The 15,426-nt window shown below is 46.8% G+C and overlaps 1 protein-coding gene across 5 annotated transcripts in view; it reads right to left on the bottom strand.

Annotated features, from left to right (window-relative positions):
- The window catches only part of Prkar1b (protein kinase cAMP-dependent type I regulatory subunit beta), a 137,150-nt gene that overhangs the window by 118,789 nt on the left and 2,935 nt on the right, over positions 1-15,426 (bottom strand). For 3 of the 5 annotated variants that reach the window (XM_047533592.1, XM_047533593.1, XM_047533596.1), the window contains one exon: positions 3,309-3,509. In XM_047533592.1, the coding sequence (XP_047389548.1) occupies positions 3,309-3,509 (201 nt within the window). Of the gene's footprint in view, positions 1-3,308; positions 3,510-4,590; positions 4,823-15,426 lie in introns of those variants that run through there. The other 2 variants (XM_047533594.1, XM_047533595.1) reach the window with 2 other exon arrangements.

The following is a 15,426-nucleotide window of genomic DNA, read 5'->3' as shown; positions in this document are numbered from 1 at the left end:
ATGGGACCAATATCGGAGCAGGATACTTGCAAGCTGACTGATGAACCAATAGCTAGCTAGGATGTTCACAGATTGACAAGTGGTTGGGAGGCAGGCAAAATGGCTGTACCTGATGGGCAGGGGAGCAGCTTTATGCATTACATTCCCCCATTTCTTTTTTAATAAGAAAATCTTTTGCTCTCCAGTTGTTTTTGAAGCCTTCTCTCTTCCTCCTGCCTAAGTGACTGCGGTTGGTTTTGCAGGTGAGATGTAAAAAGTTCATTCTCCTTCCAGACTTCCAAAGGCAGATGATTTTCATGGACTTCATTTCCTCAATTTGACTGATCCCCTATTTCTACACTAACTGCCTGTCCCCAATTCTGACTTCATTTACCCCTCTAATTCTAGGAACTCCTTCACTGCTGTAGGGAAAAGGGGTGATGACCATCTGGCTTCTTCAAGCTGGAAGCGGGCAGCGTGGGGCAAGCAGTTGGAGTTTCCTTTTTAGAAATCGGGTCAATTGAGGGGTTCATGGTAGAAGTCCGGTTGGGAAGAGCAGGTTGTAAAGGCATCTGGGGATGGGTGCTTCTGAAGTCTGGTGATAAATGCAGAGCAGAGCGACCGGGCAGAATGGAAGGTGGAACCATGTCTGGGGGGCACTAGGGCTTAGATGGGGTTCCACTCATGACAGTGGAAGGACCCATCCCAAGTCACGGCACCAGATGTAAGGAAATCCCACGAAACCACGCCGGACACGGGAAATCACATAAGGGAATTTATTAAGCAAACAGAGTGTCTCCCTGCAGGGTAAGAGAGAAAATGAGAGGAAAATAGAAAGGAAAAGAAAGGGCGCATGCTAGAGAGAGTGGAAAACCAGGAGGATAGAGAAAAGTGAGTAGGACAGACAGAAGAATGGAGAAAGATCTAAGGGTTTTCTTATACCTTGTAGGATGCTCAGCCAGCAGCCCTGACTTCTACCCACCAGATAACATCTGGCTAGCCAAGTTCACCCCCAGTGTAGCAACCAAAATACGTCTGCAGGCAAGAGCCATAATTCTGGACTGGCCTTGGGTCTCCTGGTGGACTCCTGCATTCAATCAAGGATCAACTCACATCCCGTGGGGCTGGCTACCTAGCTGGGGATCATGTATGAGCAAACCAAGCAAGTGACTCCAGCCTAACAAAGTGTGGTTTGAGATGAGAGAGGAATAGGGACACCTGCCTGGCTCTCCCTCTTCCCAAGTGCAAGAAACAAAGTGCCTCCTCCCCACTCTCCAGTTGGGGACCCGACAAAACTGTGACTGCATGACTAACCAAAGAAAGACGGGCCATTTTCACCTATCAACTGCAGAAAGAAAGAAAGGAAAATCTTTTAAAATTAAAACAGCCGAAGTTGTGAGTGTGGATAAATTCAGTCCTACTCTGCTGGTGGGAATGTGAACTGATGCCCATGTTGGAAAGCCTTCCACAGAATCAGCAAGATGATCTTCACCCAGGAATTCCAGTACTAAAAGGCCATCCTAAACAAACACTAGAGGGAGGAAAAAAAATCTATGGGTGAAAATGTCAGTGTGGCATAACTTTCAGTACTTAAAAAGAATCCTGAAAACAATTCAATTGCCAATCATGAGGGCAAGGTTGAAAACCTTTATCTCTTCAACAGAACATCACGCAGACATTGAAAATGAGGTCTGTGAAGAGCAGATGACAAATGGAAAAATGCAAAATATACAAGTACATTTGCAACATGACTATGCATGACTAAAAACACTGTGATTTTAAAAAGCACAGTGCTTGAGGGGGAAGGAGCGGGGGAACTGCAGAAGATTTTATTTCTGCTCCTGAATGTCTCAAATTTTCTTTAATAGGCTGCATTGCTTTAACATATATATATTTGCAGGAGGGGTATTGGGGATTGAACTCAGGGGCACTCAACCATTAAGCCACACCCCCAGCTCTATTTTGTATGTTATTTAGAGACAGGGTCTCACTGAGTTGATTAGCACCTTGCTTTTGCTGAGGCTGCCTTTGAACTTGCAATCCTCCTGTCTCAGACTCCCAAGCTGTTGGGATTACAGGCATGCGCCACTGTGCCTGGCTGAAATATTTTGATGGGGTGTAGCTCAATGATACAGCACTTGCCTAGCATGTAGGAGGCCCTGGGTTTGATCCCTAGCACCAAATAATAAATAAATTTTGGATGGATTGTCTTAAAGGGAATAAACAAATTCATTCCTTTGGGTTAGGGCTATGTGATCACAGGAGGCCCCTGTTAAGAGTGTCAAAATGGATGAGCACCTGGGAGCTCACTGCTGCCTAAAAGCAGATCTTAGCCTGAACTGGGGCTACCCACATTTCCATTCGGTCCCCATGAGTGACTGAGACAAGGGACAGTTAAATTGTGACAAAAGATCAAGTAGAGGAAATCTCACATGACACCCAGAGTCAGTCTGGGTGAGAAGGGGGGGATGAGAACTAGAAGAAGCAACCACAGGAAAGGAAGCAAGATGAAGCCATGGGGTCTCACATCCGATCTCCCCTGCCCAGCCAGCCCTTCCACAGGAAGAGTTCAGAAGCGGGCCAGGGAGGGGTGAGGGGGTTTCATTCATTGAGGAATGAGTTATAAGGGTCACTCAGAAGAGCTGAAGCCAAGTATGGTGGCACATACTTGTAATCTCAGATAAATTTGGAGGAGGAGGCAGGAGGACCCCAAGTTCAAGGCCAGACTAGTTAACTTAGCAAGACCCAGTCTTAAGAGGGGGTGTGGCTCCATGGTAGAGTACTTGCATGAGGCTCTGGGTTCACTACCTCACAGCACAAAAAATAAAAAAGAAGGGCTGAGCAGGTATGTGCTTCTCCCATGTCTCAAGTGTGTTACTATCCATGACTGTCAAGTCTCAGTGGTACAGGCTGATGTGAATCCTGATCCCACTTGCCGGGCTTCATGAGGGCAATCGGAGCTACTTTCTTTTATCCAAAGTGCCAATCTATAACCAGACCTGGTCCCACCTCCATTCCCCAAGCTGAAAACAGCCAGGGAGCTCCATGGTACCTAAGAACATGGATCACCTTCCAAGGGAGTCCTGAACCCTCTGGAAGTAGAAAGGGGGGAACTCTAGCCAGGAAACAATGCCCAAGGATGAACCTGAGACCAAACAAGCTAGGGCCAGACCCAAATAGGCTTCACTTTCCATCTTGCAGAACGATCCTCAGGACGAACTTCTTCTGACATCCACCCCTTCTCTTGAGAACGGCAGGAAAACAGGGGCTTATGACCCCTGAACCTCAGGACACCCGCAAAGGGACACCCAGGGGTGGAACTCACTGACCTTCTCTAGCTTCTCGAAGTGCTCCCGGAGGAACTTCATGGGGCGATCAGGCTTGGAGATGCAGAGGTGCACGATGCAGTCTTTAAGCACCTGCTGGATGCTGTGTTTCTGAACATACAGCTCACACCCCTTCAGACTGTCCTCCTCCTCCAAGTGGAAAGAGGATGGAGAGGCCATGGTCAAGGTGTCTTCTTCTTCCGGCTGAGGAAAATGCAAAACCACATGGATGTTAGAGAAGCTGGAGGAGCCCTGGGCTGCACTGCTGTGCTTCACAAACGTGCACACGGTACATAAGATTTATTGTTGGCGGGTAGATCCAATAAAGAGCATAACACAGAAAAAGTCATTTATTTTGCATTTGTCAAAGATCTTTCATTTTTCAGGGCTTGATGATTTGCTTAATATATTAACAGCCACAAAGGCCTTACTCAGAACAGATTTTGTGGGGATGGAAAAGGTTCAAATAGAACTTGTGGGTGATCTAAGTTCTCTCTTAGATTTCTCTCTCTGAGAAATCTAAGGTAGATGATGTAGGATGCCTGGTGCTGAGTGTCCAGGCCAGGGGTTAATAAGGTCTCACTTTCATTCACTCTCCCTGTTTTTAAGGACACCTGTGTGAAATGTAAAATGTTGTCACCACGTGGGGTCCCAGTTGGTGGGGTCCTCAAAGAGACTGTGGGGGTAGGATAGGGGAGAGGTCATCGGGAATCAAAGGGTGGGGTAGGCTGGAAAAGAAAGGGAAAAAGGAAACAGCGGAAGCCCCAGCTGGGGGCCTCACTGAGGGATGGAACCTAGAGAACAATAGCAGCCTCTGGCCAAAGGCGCCAGAACGCGCTTGTGTGCGCCCTGCGCAGGGTTAAGTCCCAATAGCCAGGTCGACCCGCCACCCTCCAGGACTGGGTCCACGGGCCAAACCCTGGTGTTTTCAGGCCACCAAAAAGGCGCCCCCATCTTTCGCGCTTGTCCTGACCTCTGCGCTGGTTGAGACACCCCCGCGGATGAAGACGGGGCTCCCCACACCCCAAGAGAGGACGTAGTCGAGGACCCCTAGTCCATGATGGGATGCCTCGGGCCCCAACAGAGAACGCAAGGAGAGACACCCCCAGACGATGATAGGGAGCCCCGGAACCCAAGAGAAGGCAGGGATCCCCAGACCATGATACGGCGCCCTGAACCCCAAAAGAGGAAGAAAGCAAGACACCCTCCCCCACCCTGACTGTGATGTGGCGCCCGGGCCGGAGCCGGGGCGCGGGCCTAGTTCCACCTCGGGCTTCTCACTCACTCCTCGGGGGGGGCACCGCGGCCAGTGGGTCCCCAAATGCCTGCGTTTCCCGGTGGGCTTCCCAGCCCTGGCGAAGGCCCAGTCGGGACAGTCCGGGTCCAGACGCAGACCCCACCCCAGCCTGCGTACCTGGATGCGCGACGCCTGAGGCCGGAGGCGGCTGCGCGGGGACGCGGGGCGCGGGGACGCGAGGACGCGGCGAGCGGGTCCCCGCACTGCAGCGGCACCGCCCTCCGCCCGCCCCCGCCGCGCGCCGCCGGCTGCACCCTGGCATGTCGCGGGTGTCTGTCTCCCCACAGATCCGCGATCCCCCCTTACCCTTGGCGGGTTGGGCCTCCCTGCCCCCTCCCCATCCCAGTACCCCTTCCCTGGGCTGGCAAGGGACGCACCACAAGCCTGGACACACAGACCCACAGGACCCGGGTAGCACGGCCAGGACCGCCCCCAGTGCGGCCCACGCCCACTCTTCCCCTGTACTCAGACCCTGCAGCCGGCTGCAGCACAGCGGTTGCAGGTAATGGCCAGGGCACCCCCACCATGCTGTCTGAGCTGCTATCACCCCGCGGGGGAGGGGTCATGCTCAGTGACTTCCTAATCCACAAACCTGGCCTGCAGGAAAAAGAATTGACCTTAATTTTCTATTGCCCAATATTATGTTTTGCCCCATCTGCCAGAGTCGGGGAAGAAACTTCTCTCTTTCCTGGGAGTGGTCTAAGCACCCGGAGGAAGGGTCTGGAGCGCAGGTCTTGAGGATAGCTACTCTCCATCTTCACCCACCTGTCCTCATTCACCTGTATTACCCAGTCTGTTTTCTCACTCACCTGTCCACACTCATTGGTCAACACTCACCTGTCTCATATCACCTGTTGCCCCATCACCTGGCCACAGGCCCTCTGCAGGGTCACCAGGCTTGCCCATACTTCCCAGCAGGACTGACCCTGGCCCAGCCTCTTCCTGCTAGTGCAAAGTTGAACTGAACAGGCCACGGTCAGGGGGTCAAACAGGAAGCTCCACCTCCCCAGCCTTTGCCCTCCAGTGTGTCCCCCACATCCTGTTCACATTACAGGGAGACACACTTGCCATGGGCACAGATGTTAGAATAGGGTCTTTTTCAGAATGCAAGTCCCCATCTCATCTCTATCAAAACTTGCACAACCAACTCAAATCCTTGCCCAGCTCAGCTGGGACTTGGAATTGCTGCAGTGGAGTCACCTGCCTTCTGTCTTGCTACCCATGCCCCCCACCCCCTTGATCCAGTTCCTTCTGGTTCCTCCAGTGTAGTCTGGCAAAAAGAATGAGAAAGAGCAGTTTTCACCTGGCAATGATGGAGGTCTGGCTTGGGCACAGGCAGTGCTCTAGGGCTGGCTTTTTCTCTTATGGGATTCCCCACTGTAGGCACCTTCTCATGTATTGTTCCCTGAGAGGGGTGTGTGGGGGACTCTCTCTTGCTGACCTCAAAGGACAGCCCTACAATGTTGAGGTACCCCCGCATGAGCCTTAGTCCCAGCAGAGCCTCCTTGGACCATGTTGTCCCTGGCCCATTAACAACCTGGTCCCTTGACCTTGTTAGGTTGTGGCTTCTCCTGAGCCCATCTCCTCACACCACTATGAAGGGAGCTTCCCTCCAGTCTCTCACTTGGGACATTTCCAGGTCACTCAAGTCCCCACCCTCCAAGCCCCGCCCAGACTCCCTTGCCAGACTTCTGTTGTAGCAATGTCCCAGCCTTCATAACCCGAGGCTCCTGCTGCCCTCTGCTGTGCCTGAAGCAAGGCCAGATGTTTTCAAGATTCTCACTGTCTGGTGGATCCCCAAAGATGAAAGCAGCTCACAGAAGCAAAGACAGAAGTCCAACCAGAACCACACTAAAAACCATCCCAAAGCTCTTCTCACATCTGCCCCCCCATCATGTGAATAACTTTATTGCCAAATTCAGTGGCTTTTTACTTTGTTGGTTGCAAGTGAGACCATCCAAGTGAATCTATCCCCAGACCTGATGTGCACAACCCATTAAATGGTCCAAGACATTACAAAGGGAGGGGGCTTGGTGAGTCCAATTTAAGTAGGGGAGCTGAGTGACTGGTGACCAGTGCCTTTAATTGACAAAGATAAGAATGTCCCTCACAGAGCTGGCTCATCAAACCATGTGAACCATTCACAGTAGGTTACCACCCTGCTGAACAGTGACAAATTCTGGCTTTTTTAGGGAATCCAAATAGCTATATCCTTTTACTAAAAACATGCAGCTGGTGATTTCATTACCCTTCAAACGTCCCAGTAACTTAATTATGCATAACCAGGAATGTCCCCCCACACACACCCACACAATGGAGTATCTACACTATGTGCTTCACACTATTATCTTCATATTTCCCAGCTCTGTGGGCTCTTACTTCAACCCTAGACCTGACTATAGGATTCATCAAGTGACAAAATGTGTTCACAGTGACCAAGCCCTGCAAAGTCCCACCTCAAAGCCAGGTTCTCAAAGCCCAACCACCCCCCAATTGTGCCAGTTTCTCCTTATCCTCCAAGGTTCAGCTGCTCCTTCTGTAAGGAAATTCCCCAAGGCACCTGGCACTACCAGGTGAAGCAGGGAACCCTGAGGGACAACCAAGCTCTCTCACAGGAGCTACTAAATTACCTGAAAGGCTGCTGGGTTAATTTCTCTCTCCCTTGCTATATTAAAAGCACACATGGAAAAAAAAAAGCACACATGGAAGATGTTTGTCTTATTCTTTATTCACTCTGCATGGTAAGGAAAAAAAATATTTTCCTAGGTGCAAAAAAAAAGACGGAGTCCTTTGGGTTCTGGAGAAGCTGCAGAGCTGGTGCTTCAAGACAGGCCCAGTAGGCAAATGTCCAGGACGTGTATCCCAGTTCCACCCCTGAGCTCAATGCACATAAGCTCTCTGAGCAAGAGGACAGAGATGCTGCAAAACTATAATGGCTGACACTTATTGGGCTGAGAACTTTCCTGGGGAGAGGCCACTGAATGCTCAAATCAAGGTGGATAATATGAGGGACTGAGGGAAGGAGAGGTTTGAGACTTGAGAACCCATTGACTGGATGATAATCACATACACCCCAACAGACACAGTGGTGACCAGACGATAATTACAGATGGTCCCTGACTCACTGTGGTTCCCTTTAATGAATTTTCAACTTGATAATGTGAAAGTAATATGAATTCAGTAGAAACTCTACTTTGAATTTTAACTTGTCTACATTTTACCACACTGTGCAGTATAATACTCTTTCACAATGCTGGGCAGCAATCACAGCTCCCATCAGCCATAGGATCAAAAGGGTATTCAATGATGTACTGTGTCACAATGTTTCTTTAGAGGAATGGAGAGCTAAGGTAGGGATATTATGCAGCTGTTAAAAAGGATGACAGCTCTGCATGAACTCATCCCTAAGGTGTATTTTTTTTGGTATCAGGCATTGAACCCAGGAGTGCTTAAACACTGAGTCACATCCCCAGCCCTTTTTTATTTTTTATTTTGAGAAACTGTGTCTTGCTAAGTTGCTTAGGACCTCACTAAGTTGCTGAGGCTGGCTTTGAACTTGCAATCCTCCTGCCTCAGCCTCCAGAGCCCCTGGGATTACAGGCCTGTGCCACATGCACCACAGCATCCAGCTTCCAAGATGTATTCTTTTTTTTTTGGTGGTGGGGGTTACCTGGGATTGAACTCAGGAGCACTTGATCACTGAGCCACATTCCCAGCCCTACTTTATATTTTATTTAGAAACAGGGTCTCAGTTGCTCAGCACCTCACTTTTGCTGAGGCTGGCTTTGAATTCATGGTCCTGTCTGAGACTCCCGAGCTGCTGGGATTATAGTCATGTGCCACAACGCCCAGCTCCAAGGTATATTCTTAAGTGAAAACAAAGCATGGTATAAAACTTTGCACACACTTTGCTACTATTACAGAGGGAAATTACATATCAGTATGTTTAGTCAGGTGTTAGAACATCTCTGGAAGTTTAGTGCAGCAACCAATGACAGAGGTGGCCTCTGGGATGAGGAAATGTACATGTCAGACACTAACCAAAGGATGCATCCACAAAATGACCCGTTGCACACCCTACGGCCATGTGCCCGAAGCAGAAAGCCAGCTGGAGACCTGTGAGGACAATGGTGTACGCTGCGTGCCTTCTGACACTGGACACAAAGGTGACCCTGCTCCTGCAAGCTTTTTCCTCCCCTTGAGACGTTCGCCTTTAGATCCAGACACATGCTGTGAGAAAGCCCAGATCAGCCACATGTCAAGGGGCTGAGGCCAGTGACAGTCCACAGCTGTCCATTGTGCAGTCACCCTCCACCATGGGGAGAAGACAAACTTTCTTTGCTGCACCCTGTCAACATGCTGATCCACAGAATCTGCAAACTAACAGAAGTCACTGTTTGAAGCCCATCGTTTGGGGGTGATTTGCTAAGTAGTGTTGCATAAGTGGAACCTATTTCAAGATCATTATGCCCAAAACCAGACATGTGCTCTCCCTGCAAACCTGGTTGTCTGCCAGAGTTCTCTGCCTTGTGGAGGATACCTCCATCTGCCTAGGAATCCAAGCCAGAAACCTGGAAGCCCTGCTGAACCTTTCCCTGCCTCTCAGCCTCAAATCTGTGGCCAGCTTCTGTCAACGTTAGCCACAAAACAACTCTTGAACCTGCCCACATCTCCCACGCCATGTGGGAGCATCATCTCCTGACCTGGTGGGTGAGCCAGTCTCTGGGTTTGTCTCCCTTGCTCCTCTGCCCTAGGGTTCCTCAAGCCTTTCCTCACAATCTTCTCAAAAGGACTTGTCCACCTCCCCCTGGCTTCCTCTCTCCCTAGCAGGGCATGGCCCCTAATAGGACAAGGGGCTTCCCTCTCTTTTCTTGGCTAAGGACCTCCCACTCCCAGGTACCACTTCCAGAGCTTCCACTCAGAAGCTTCCATCCTTCCACTTCCATCCTCGGGCATCCTGCACCTACCTGGCAGTTGATCACTGCATGTCTGTGTGTTATCATCAGATCAGCCCATCAACCAACCCCCAGCTGGACCTTTAGCTCCATGAAGATGAGGAACTACATCTGCTTTGGCTCATAATTCTCTTCAGTGCCTAACAGAATGCCTGGGAATGTCACGTGCCAGATAAATATTTGTCGGGTGAAATAATGAATGAAACAAGAGTTATTTACTAAATTTAGTTATTTACTAAATTTAAACCAAATTTACTAAATTTGGTTTAAATGACTCACTTTAACCAAGTCATGTAACTAAGATCTTGGACAGATGAGACTCCTGGAAGAGACTTCGGAGTCCCATTTTCCTTGCCTTTTTGTAGCTCCTTAGAATATATACCCTGAAGGGAGTTAGACAGATATAAATTTAAACATTTTGGAACAAATGGAGATGATTAAAGAATTCCATAGTTGTCAAGATATAAACCCAGTTTCAACTCAGCCATCGTAAGTGTCCACTACTATGAAATAATTAAAACTCCAAATTTGATTCAGAGTTAGAACAAATTTCCTCTTTTCCAGCAAGGCCATAGCTAGGAGCCACCTCGGGAAGAGCCGTTTCCTCTTTCCTTCCTTGGCCTTGTGCCCCTCCTTGGTGGGCTGACTTCTTCCACACTGGAACAGACTTGGCAACAAGGATTCCCAGGAGAAAGCCAAGCCCAGGACACTGCATCGTCACCGGCCACCTGTTGTGAGTGGCTGCACTGAGGATGTCATCCACCTGGGTTATTTCACTTGTCCTCAAGGTTAACCAGGTGGTGCCTACATCAGAACATCCCTGTTAGGGTTGCATTGTGTCCCCTTTAGGGCTGCATGGTGGCCCCTGTGTGGACTGGCCATATTTCCTTCACTGCACATGGATGTTGGGACTTTCATCTTTTTTTTTTTTTTTTTTTTTTTTTTTGCGGTACTGGGGATCGAACTCAGGGCCTTGTGCTTGCAAGGTAAGCACTCTACCAGCTGAGCTATCTCCCCAGCCCTGGGACTTTCATCTTAACTGCCATGAAAATGCTGCTGAGAACATGGGCCTGCAGCTTTTGCCTTGAGTCCCAGTTGCAAAGTCCCAGAAGTGGAGTTAATGACCAATCTTATGTTTCATTATTTGGGCACCACCAAGCTGTCTCCCACAGTGCCTGCAGCATTCAACCTTCCCACCAACAGCGTGAGAGAACTCTCCACACCCTCACCAACACTCTTTATCCCTTGGTTGTGTGTGTGTGTGTGTGTGTGTGTGTGTGTGAGAACTGGGGATTGCATCCAGCAGTGCTCTATCACTGAGTTGCATTCCCAGTCCTCTATTTTTTATTTTAGATAGGGTCTCGCTAAGTTGCCAAGGCTGGCCTTGAACTTGCAATTCTCATGCCCCGGTCTCCGAGGTCACTGGGATTACAGGTGTGCAACACCAGTTTGGCTGAACTTGATTTTTTGTAAGAGCCATTCTGATGGGTGAAATGGTTGCCAGTTCTCTTAAAAGTGAGGACTGGAAGCAGCTGGGCACCATGAGCCCAGCCCAGACCACAAGGGCAGATGGTGCACATGGTGATAGGAAGATCTGTTGCTGACTGTTTTGGAAACTATCTACCTTAATTTAATATACTTATTGTGGGATTTTATAAATTTAACTTAAAGATGTTCCTTTCTATTCCTAATATGCTAAGTTTTATATAAATCAGAGTCACACAGAGACAAACCTACACAGATAGTCATCTGATACTCAACAAAGATGCCAAAAACATATGTTGGAGAAAAGATAGCCTTTTTAACAAATGATGAGGCAGAACTGAATAGCTCTATGTAGAAGAATGAAACTAAATCCCTAACTTTCACCCTGGACAAAAGTCAAATCCGAATGGATCGAAGACCTAGGAATTAGACCAGAAACTTATCAGTTGTTAGAAGAAAACATAGGGTCAACACTCCATCTTGGTGCAGGAACTGACTTCCATAACAAGACTCATAAAACTCAAGAAATAAAACCAAGAATCAATAAGAGGAATGGCATCAAATATTAAAAAGTTTGTTTCTGCACAGCAAAGGAAACAAGAGTGGGAAGAGAGAGCCTACAGAATGGGAGAAAATCTTTGCCAGTTACTCCTCCAATAGGGCATTGACATCCAGAATACATGAAGAACTCAAACACACACACACACACACACACAAACGAACAACTAAATGATCCAACCAATAAATGGGCAAAAGAACTAAAAAGGCATTTCTAAAAAGAACAAACAGAAATGGTCAACAAATACATGAAAAAAAAATGTTCAACATTCCTAGCAATCAGGGAAATGCAAATCAGAACGAGGTTGAGATTTCATCTCACTCCAATTAGAATGGAAGCCATCAATAATACAAATAATAATAAATGCTGGTGAGGATGTGGGAGAAAAGGTGCACGCATAGGTTGTCAATGGATACAATCACTTTGTTTTTGGTTTTGTTTTTTGTGGTGCTGGGGATTGAATCCAGGTGTTTGTGAGGTAAGTACTCTACCAACTGAGCTATATCCCCAGCCCCTGGATATAGTCACTTTGAAGAGTAATATGGAGGTTCCTCAAGACTAAGAATGGAATTAACATGTACCCAGCTATCCCACTTCTTGGTATTTATCCAAAAAAACTAAAATCAGCATACTATGGTGATTCGGCCACAATCACATCAATGTTTATTAGGAATGCAATTCACAACAGCCCAGTTATGGAACCAGCCCAGGCGCCCATCAACAGAAGAATGGATAAAGAAAATGCAGTATACATACACAATGGGGAATGTATAACCAGTCATAAAGAAGAAGGAAATTACGGCATTTGCCAGTAAATGGAGAGAACTGAAGAATATCATGCTAAGTGAAATAAGACAGATTCAGAAAGTTAAGGGTCAAATGTTTTCTCTTATATGTGGAAGCTAGAGTAAAATAAGAGGAAAAATCAGGGGCAGATCTCATGAAAATAGAGGGGAGATCAGTGGAGTAGAGGAATGGGATTGACAGGGAGGAAAGTGACAGGAAAAGGGAGGAAATGTGAAATGAATTTGACCAAATTATACTATGTACATATATGAATAAACCAGAGAGAATTCCACATATATCTATAAAGAACCAATTAAAAAACAATAAGTAAAAAATAATTAAGTGAAGGAAGACCACCAGAGGAAGGGAAGTAGGGCAAAGGAAGAGGAGAGGAAAAGAAGCAGCACTAGGGACTGAAATGAAGCAAATTATATTCCATGCATGTATGATTAGGTCAAAATGAACCCCACTATTATGTATAACTATAATGCACTAAGAAAACACTTAATAAAATGAGGGTCATATTTTATCAAATGCTTTTTTTTTTGTACTGCAGATTGAGCCCAGGGGTGATCTACCACTGAGCTACATCACTAGTCCTTTTTAAGATAGAGTCTAAGTTGCTGTGAGGCTAACCTTAAACTTGTAATCCTCCTCCCTCAGCCTCCCCAGTAGCTGGATATGCATGTGCCACCATGCCTGGCCTATTTTCTCCATTTTTAAATGAAGTAAATTATATTAATTTGGGGTAAGTCAACTTGCCTTCCTGAAATAAACTCGATTTGACTTTATTATCTTTTTAAAAATCCACCATCTCTATATTTATTTTGTTAATGTTTTGTTTAGGATCTTTGCATCTGTGTTCAATAAAAGTTGACATATAATATTCCTTTTACAGAATGTCCTTGTCACCCTTTGGAATCAAGGTTGTGATACTTGCCTCATGAAATGAGCTGGGACATATTCCTATCTCTATTCTTGGAAAGATGTTAAGATCAGAGTTATTTCCTTATTAAAATTATGCTTGAAGGATTTGTCAGCAATGCCATCTGGGCCTGTGGCCTTCACTGAGAGGTTTTCAACTAGAAACCTGATCTCTAAAAGTGTTGGACACCTCTGTTTTCTATTTCCTTTTATACTTTAGTAAATTGTGCTTTCCTATGATTTCCCTGTTTCATATACTTTTGCGGGGCATAGATTGGCTTACATTATTCTTTTATTATCTTTTTAAAATATTTAGGGACTATAGTGACCACCCTTTAAACTCCTTAGGTTTATTTTGTGCTCAGTTGTGGTTTTTTTTTTTTCCTTGATAGTCTGGAGAGAGGTTTGTCAATTTTATTATTCTATTTAACAGACCCTTGGGGTTTTGCTCTTCTTTGCTGTGTATTTATTTTTTTCCATGTTCAAGACTTCACTTTTTATCTAGGAGTAGAACTGTGTTGTCTAATTTCCTCAGTGTGAAGATTTTCCTGTTGTCATTCTGCTGGATTTTTTTTTTTTTTTTTTCCAATTATCGACCTATGGGGACCACCTCAGAGGTCACCCACAAGCTCCCTTGGAGGCCTGCAAGGGGGCAGGGCTGGCATCTCGTTACTGATTCTAAATTTGGTTCCATTATTGTCAAAGAGCATGACTTAACTCTTTTAAATTTGCTAAGGTTTGTTTTGACGTACAGGATGTGGAAGAAGAAAAAGAGAGGAAGAGGAAGGGACCTGGGCCCCACAGTCCCCCGGGAGGGCATGCCCCCAGGACTGGAAGATCTCCCACTAGGCCCCACCTATTAAAGTCTCTACCACCATCAACAGTGCACCCTGGGGCCTAGGCCTCCAACACAGGGCCTCTGGGGGACGCTCCAGATCCAAACCACAGCAGAAGGAATGCTCTGCGGAGGTCAGTGGACCCCCCTGGTTACTGTGCTGTTTACCCAGTAGTCCTAGCAATTGCTGAGTTTTGAATTTAAGTCTTTAGCTATTTCAGATTTGATTCCTCCTGTCAATTCCACCAGAGTTCGCTGTATTTTGAGGACCTATTGTTTGGTACACACATTTGGGATGGGTGTGGCTTCCTATTGTGTTGATCCTTTCATCAACAAGGCAAAGTCCTTCTTCCCTTAGAAGTGTCCTTTGCTCTGAAGTCACTTTGGTCGGTATTAGCATATCCAGCATCTTCTACATTCTTCAATCAGTCATGTTTCACGTCCGAAGGAGGTTTCAGCAGAATAGATGATACATTCTGGTCGTGAATTTTATCCACTGTGCCAGTCCCTTCCAGTTGGTGTGCTTAGGACATGCACATTTAAACTATTGGCATATGAAGGTTGAGGTCTGCCCTTTTGTTACTCTTTTGTGTTTGTTCTACCTCTCATGCTTTACTGCGGGATATTTGAACATTTTCAGAATCCCACTTTATGACGTTTTTGAGTAAATGACCATGCTTAGTGTTCTCAGTATTGCTCTGGATCAGTCTACCGGTATCAGTGTTTTACTACTCCAAGGACAGTGTGGAAACTTTACCCTTCTTGCTTTTAAACATTATCCTTGTAAACCTTTTCTCATGTACACCAAGCACTACATCAGTGTTAATTTCTGCTTGAATTACGGAATATGATTAAAAACTCATGAGGTAAAGATGGGGTATGAGGCTGTCTCTCTTTCCAGGAGTCCAGTATCACAGATTGAGCCAATTATAAAGGTTTATTTTGGCTCCCGGTTCTGGAGGTTCAAGGTAGAGGGGCGGCATTCAGTGACTACCTTCTTGAGGGCAGAGTCCTGAGGTAACACAGGGCTTCTCGGTGAGACAGGAAGCCCATGTGTTTGCATACAGGTGTGTGTCTTCTAACCTCTCTCCCTCTTCCCATAAGACCACCAGGATTCAGTCATGGGGGCTCCACCTAATGACCCTATCTAATCCTAATTGCCTCCCAAAGGTTTCCCGCTAAACACCACAGATTGTTTCCACCCCTCCACTCCCCAAGACAGGGAATCAAACCCAGAGGCTCACACGTATGAGGCAAGTATTGAGGTGCATCCTCAACCC

Source organism: Sciurus carolinensis, chromosome 18 (assembly GCF_902686445.1).
Source record: "Sciurus carolinensis chromosome 18, mSciCar1.2, whole genome shotgun sequence".
In the NCBI taxonomy this organism is placed as follows: domain Eukaryota; kingdom Metazoa; phylum Chordata; class Mammalia; order Rodentia; family Sciuridae; genus Sciurus; species Sciurus carolinensis.
This window is presented reverse-complemented; position numbering and strand designations above follow the sequence as displayed.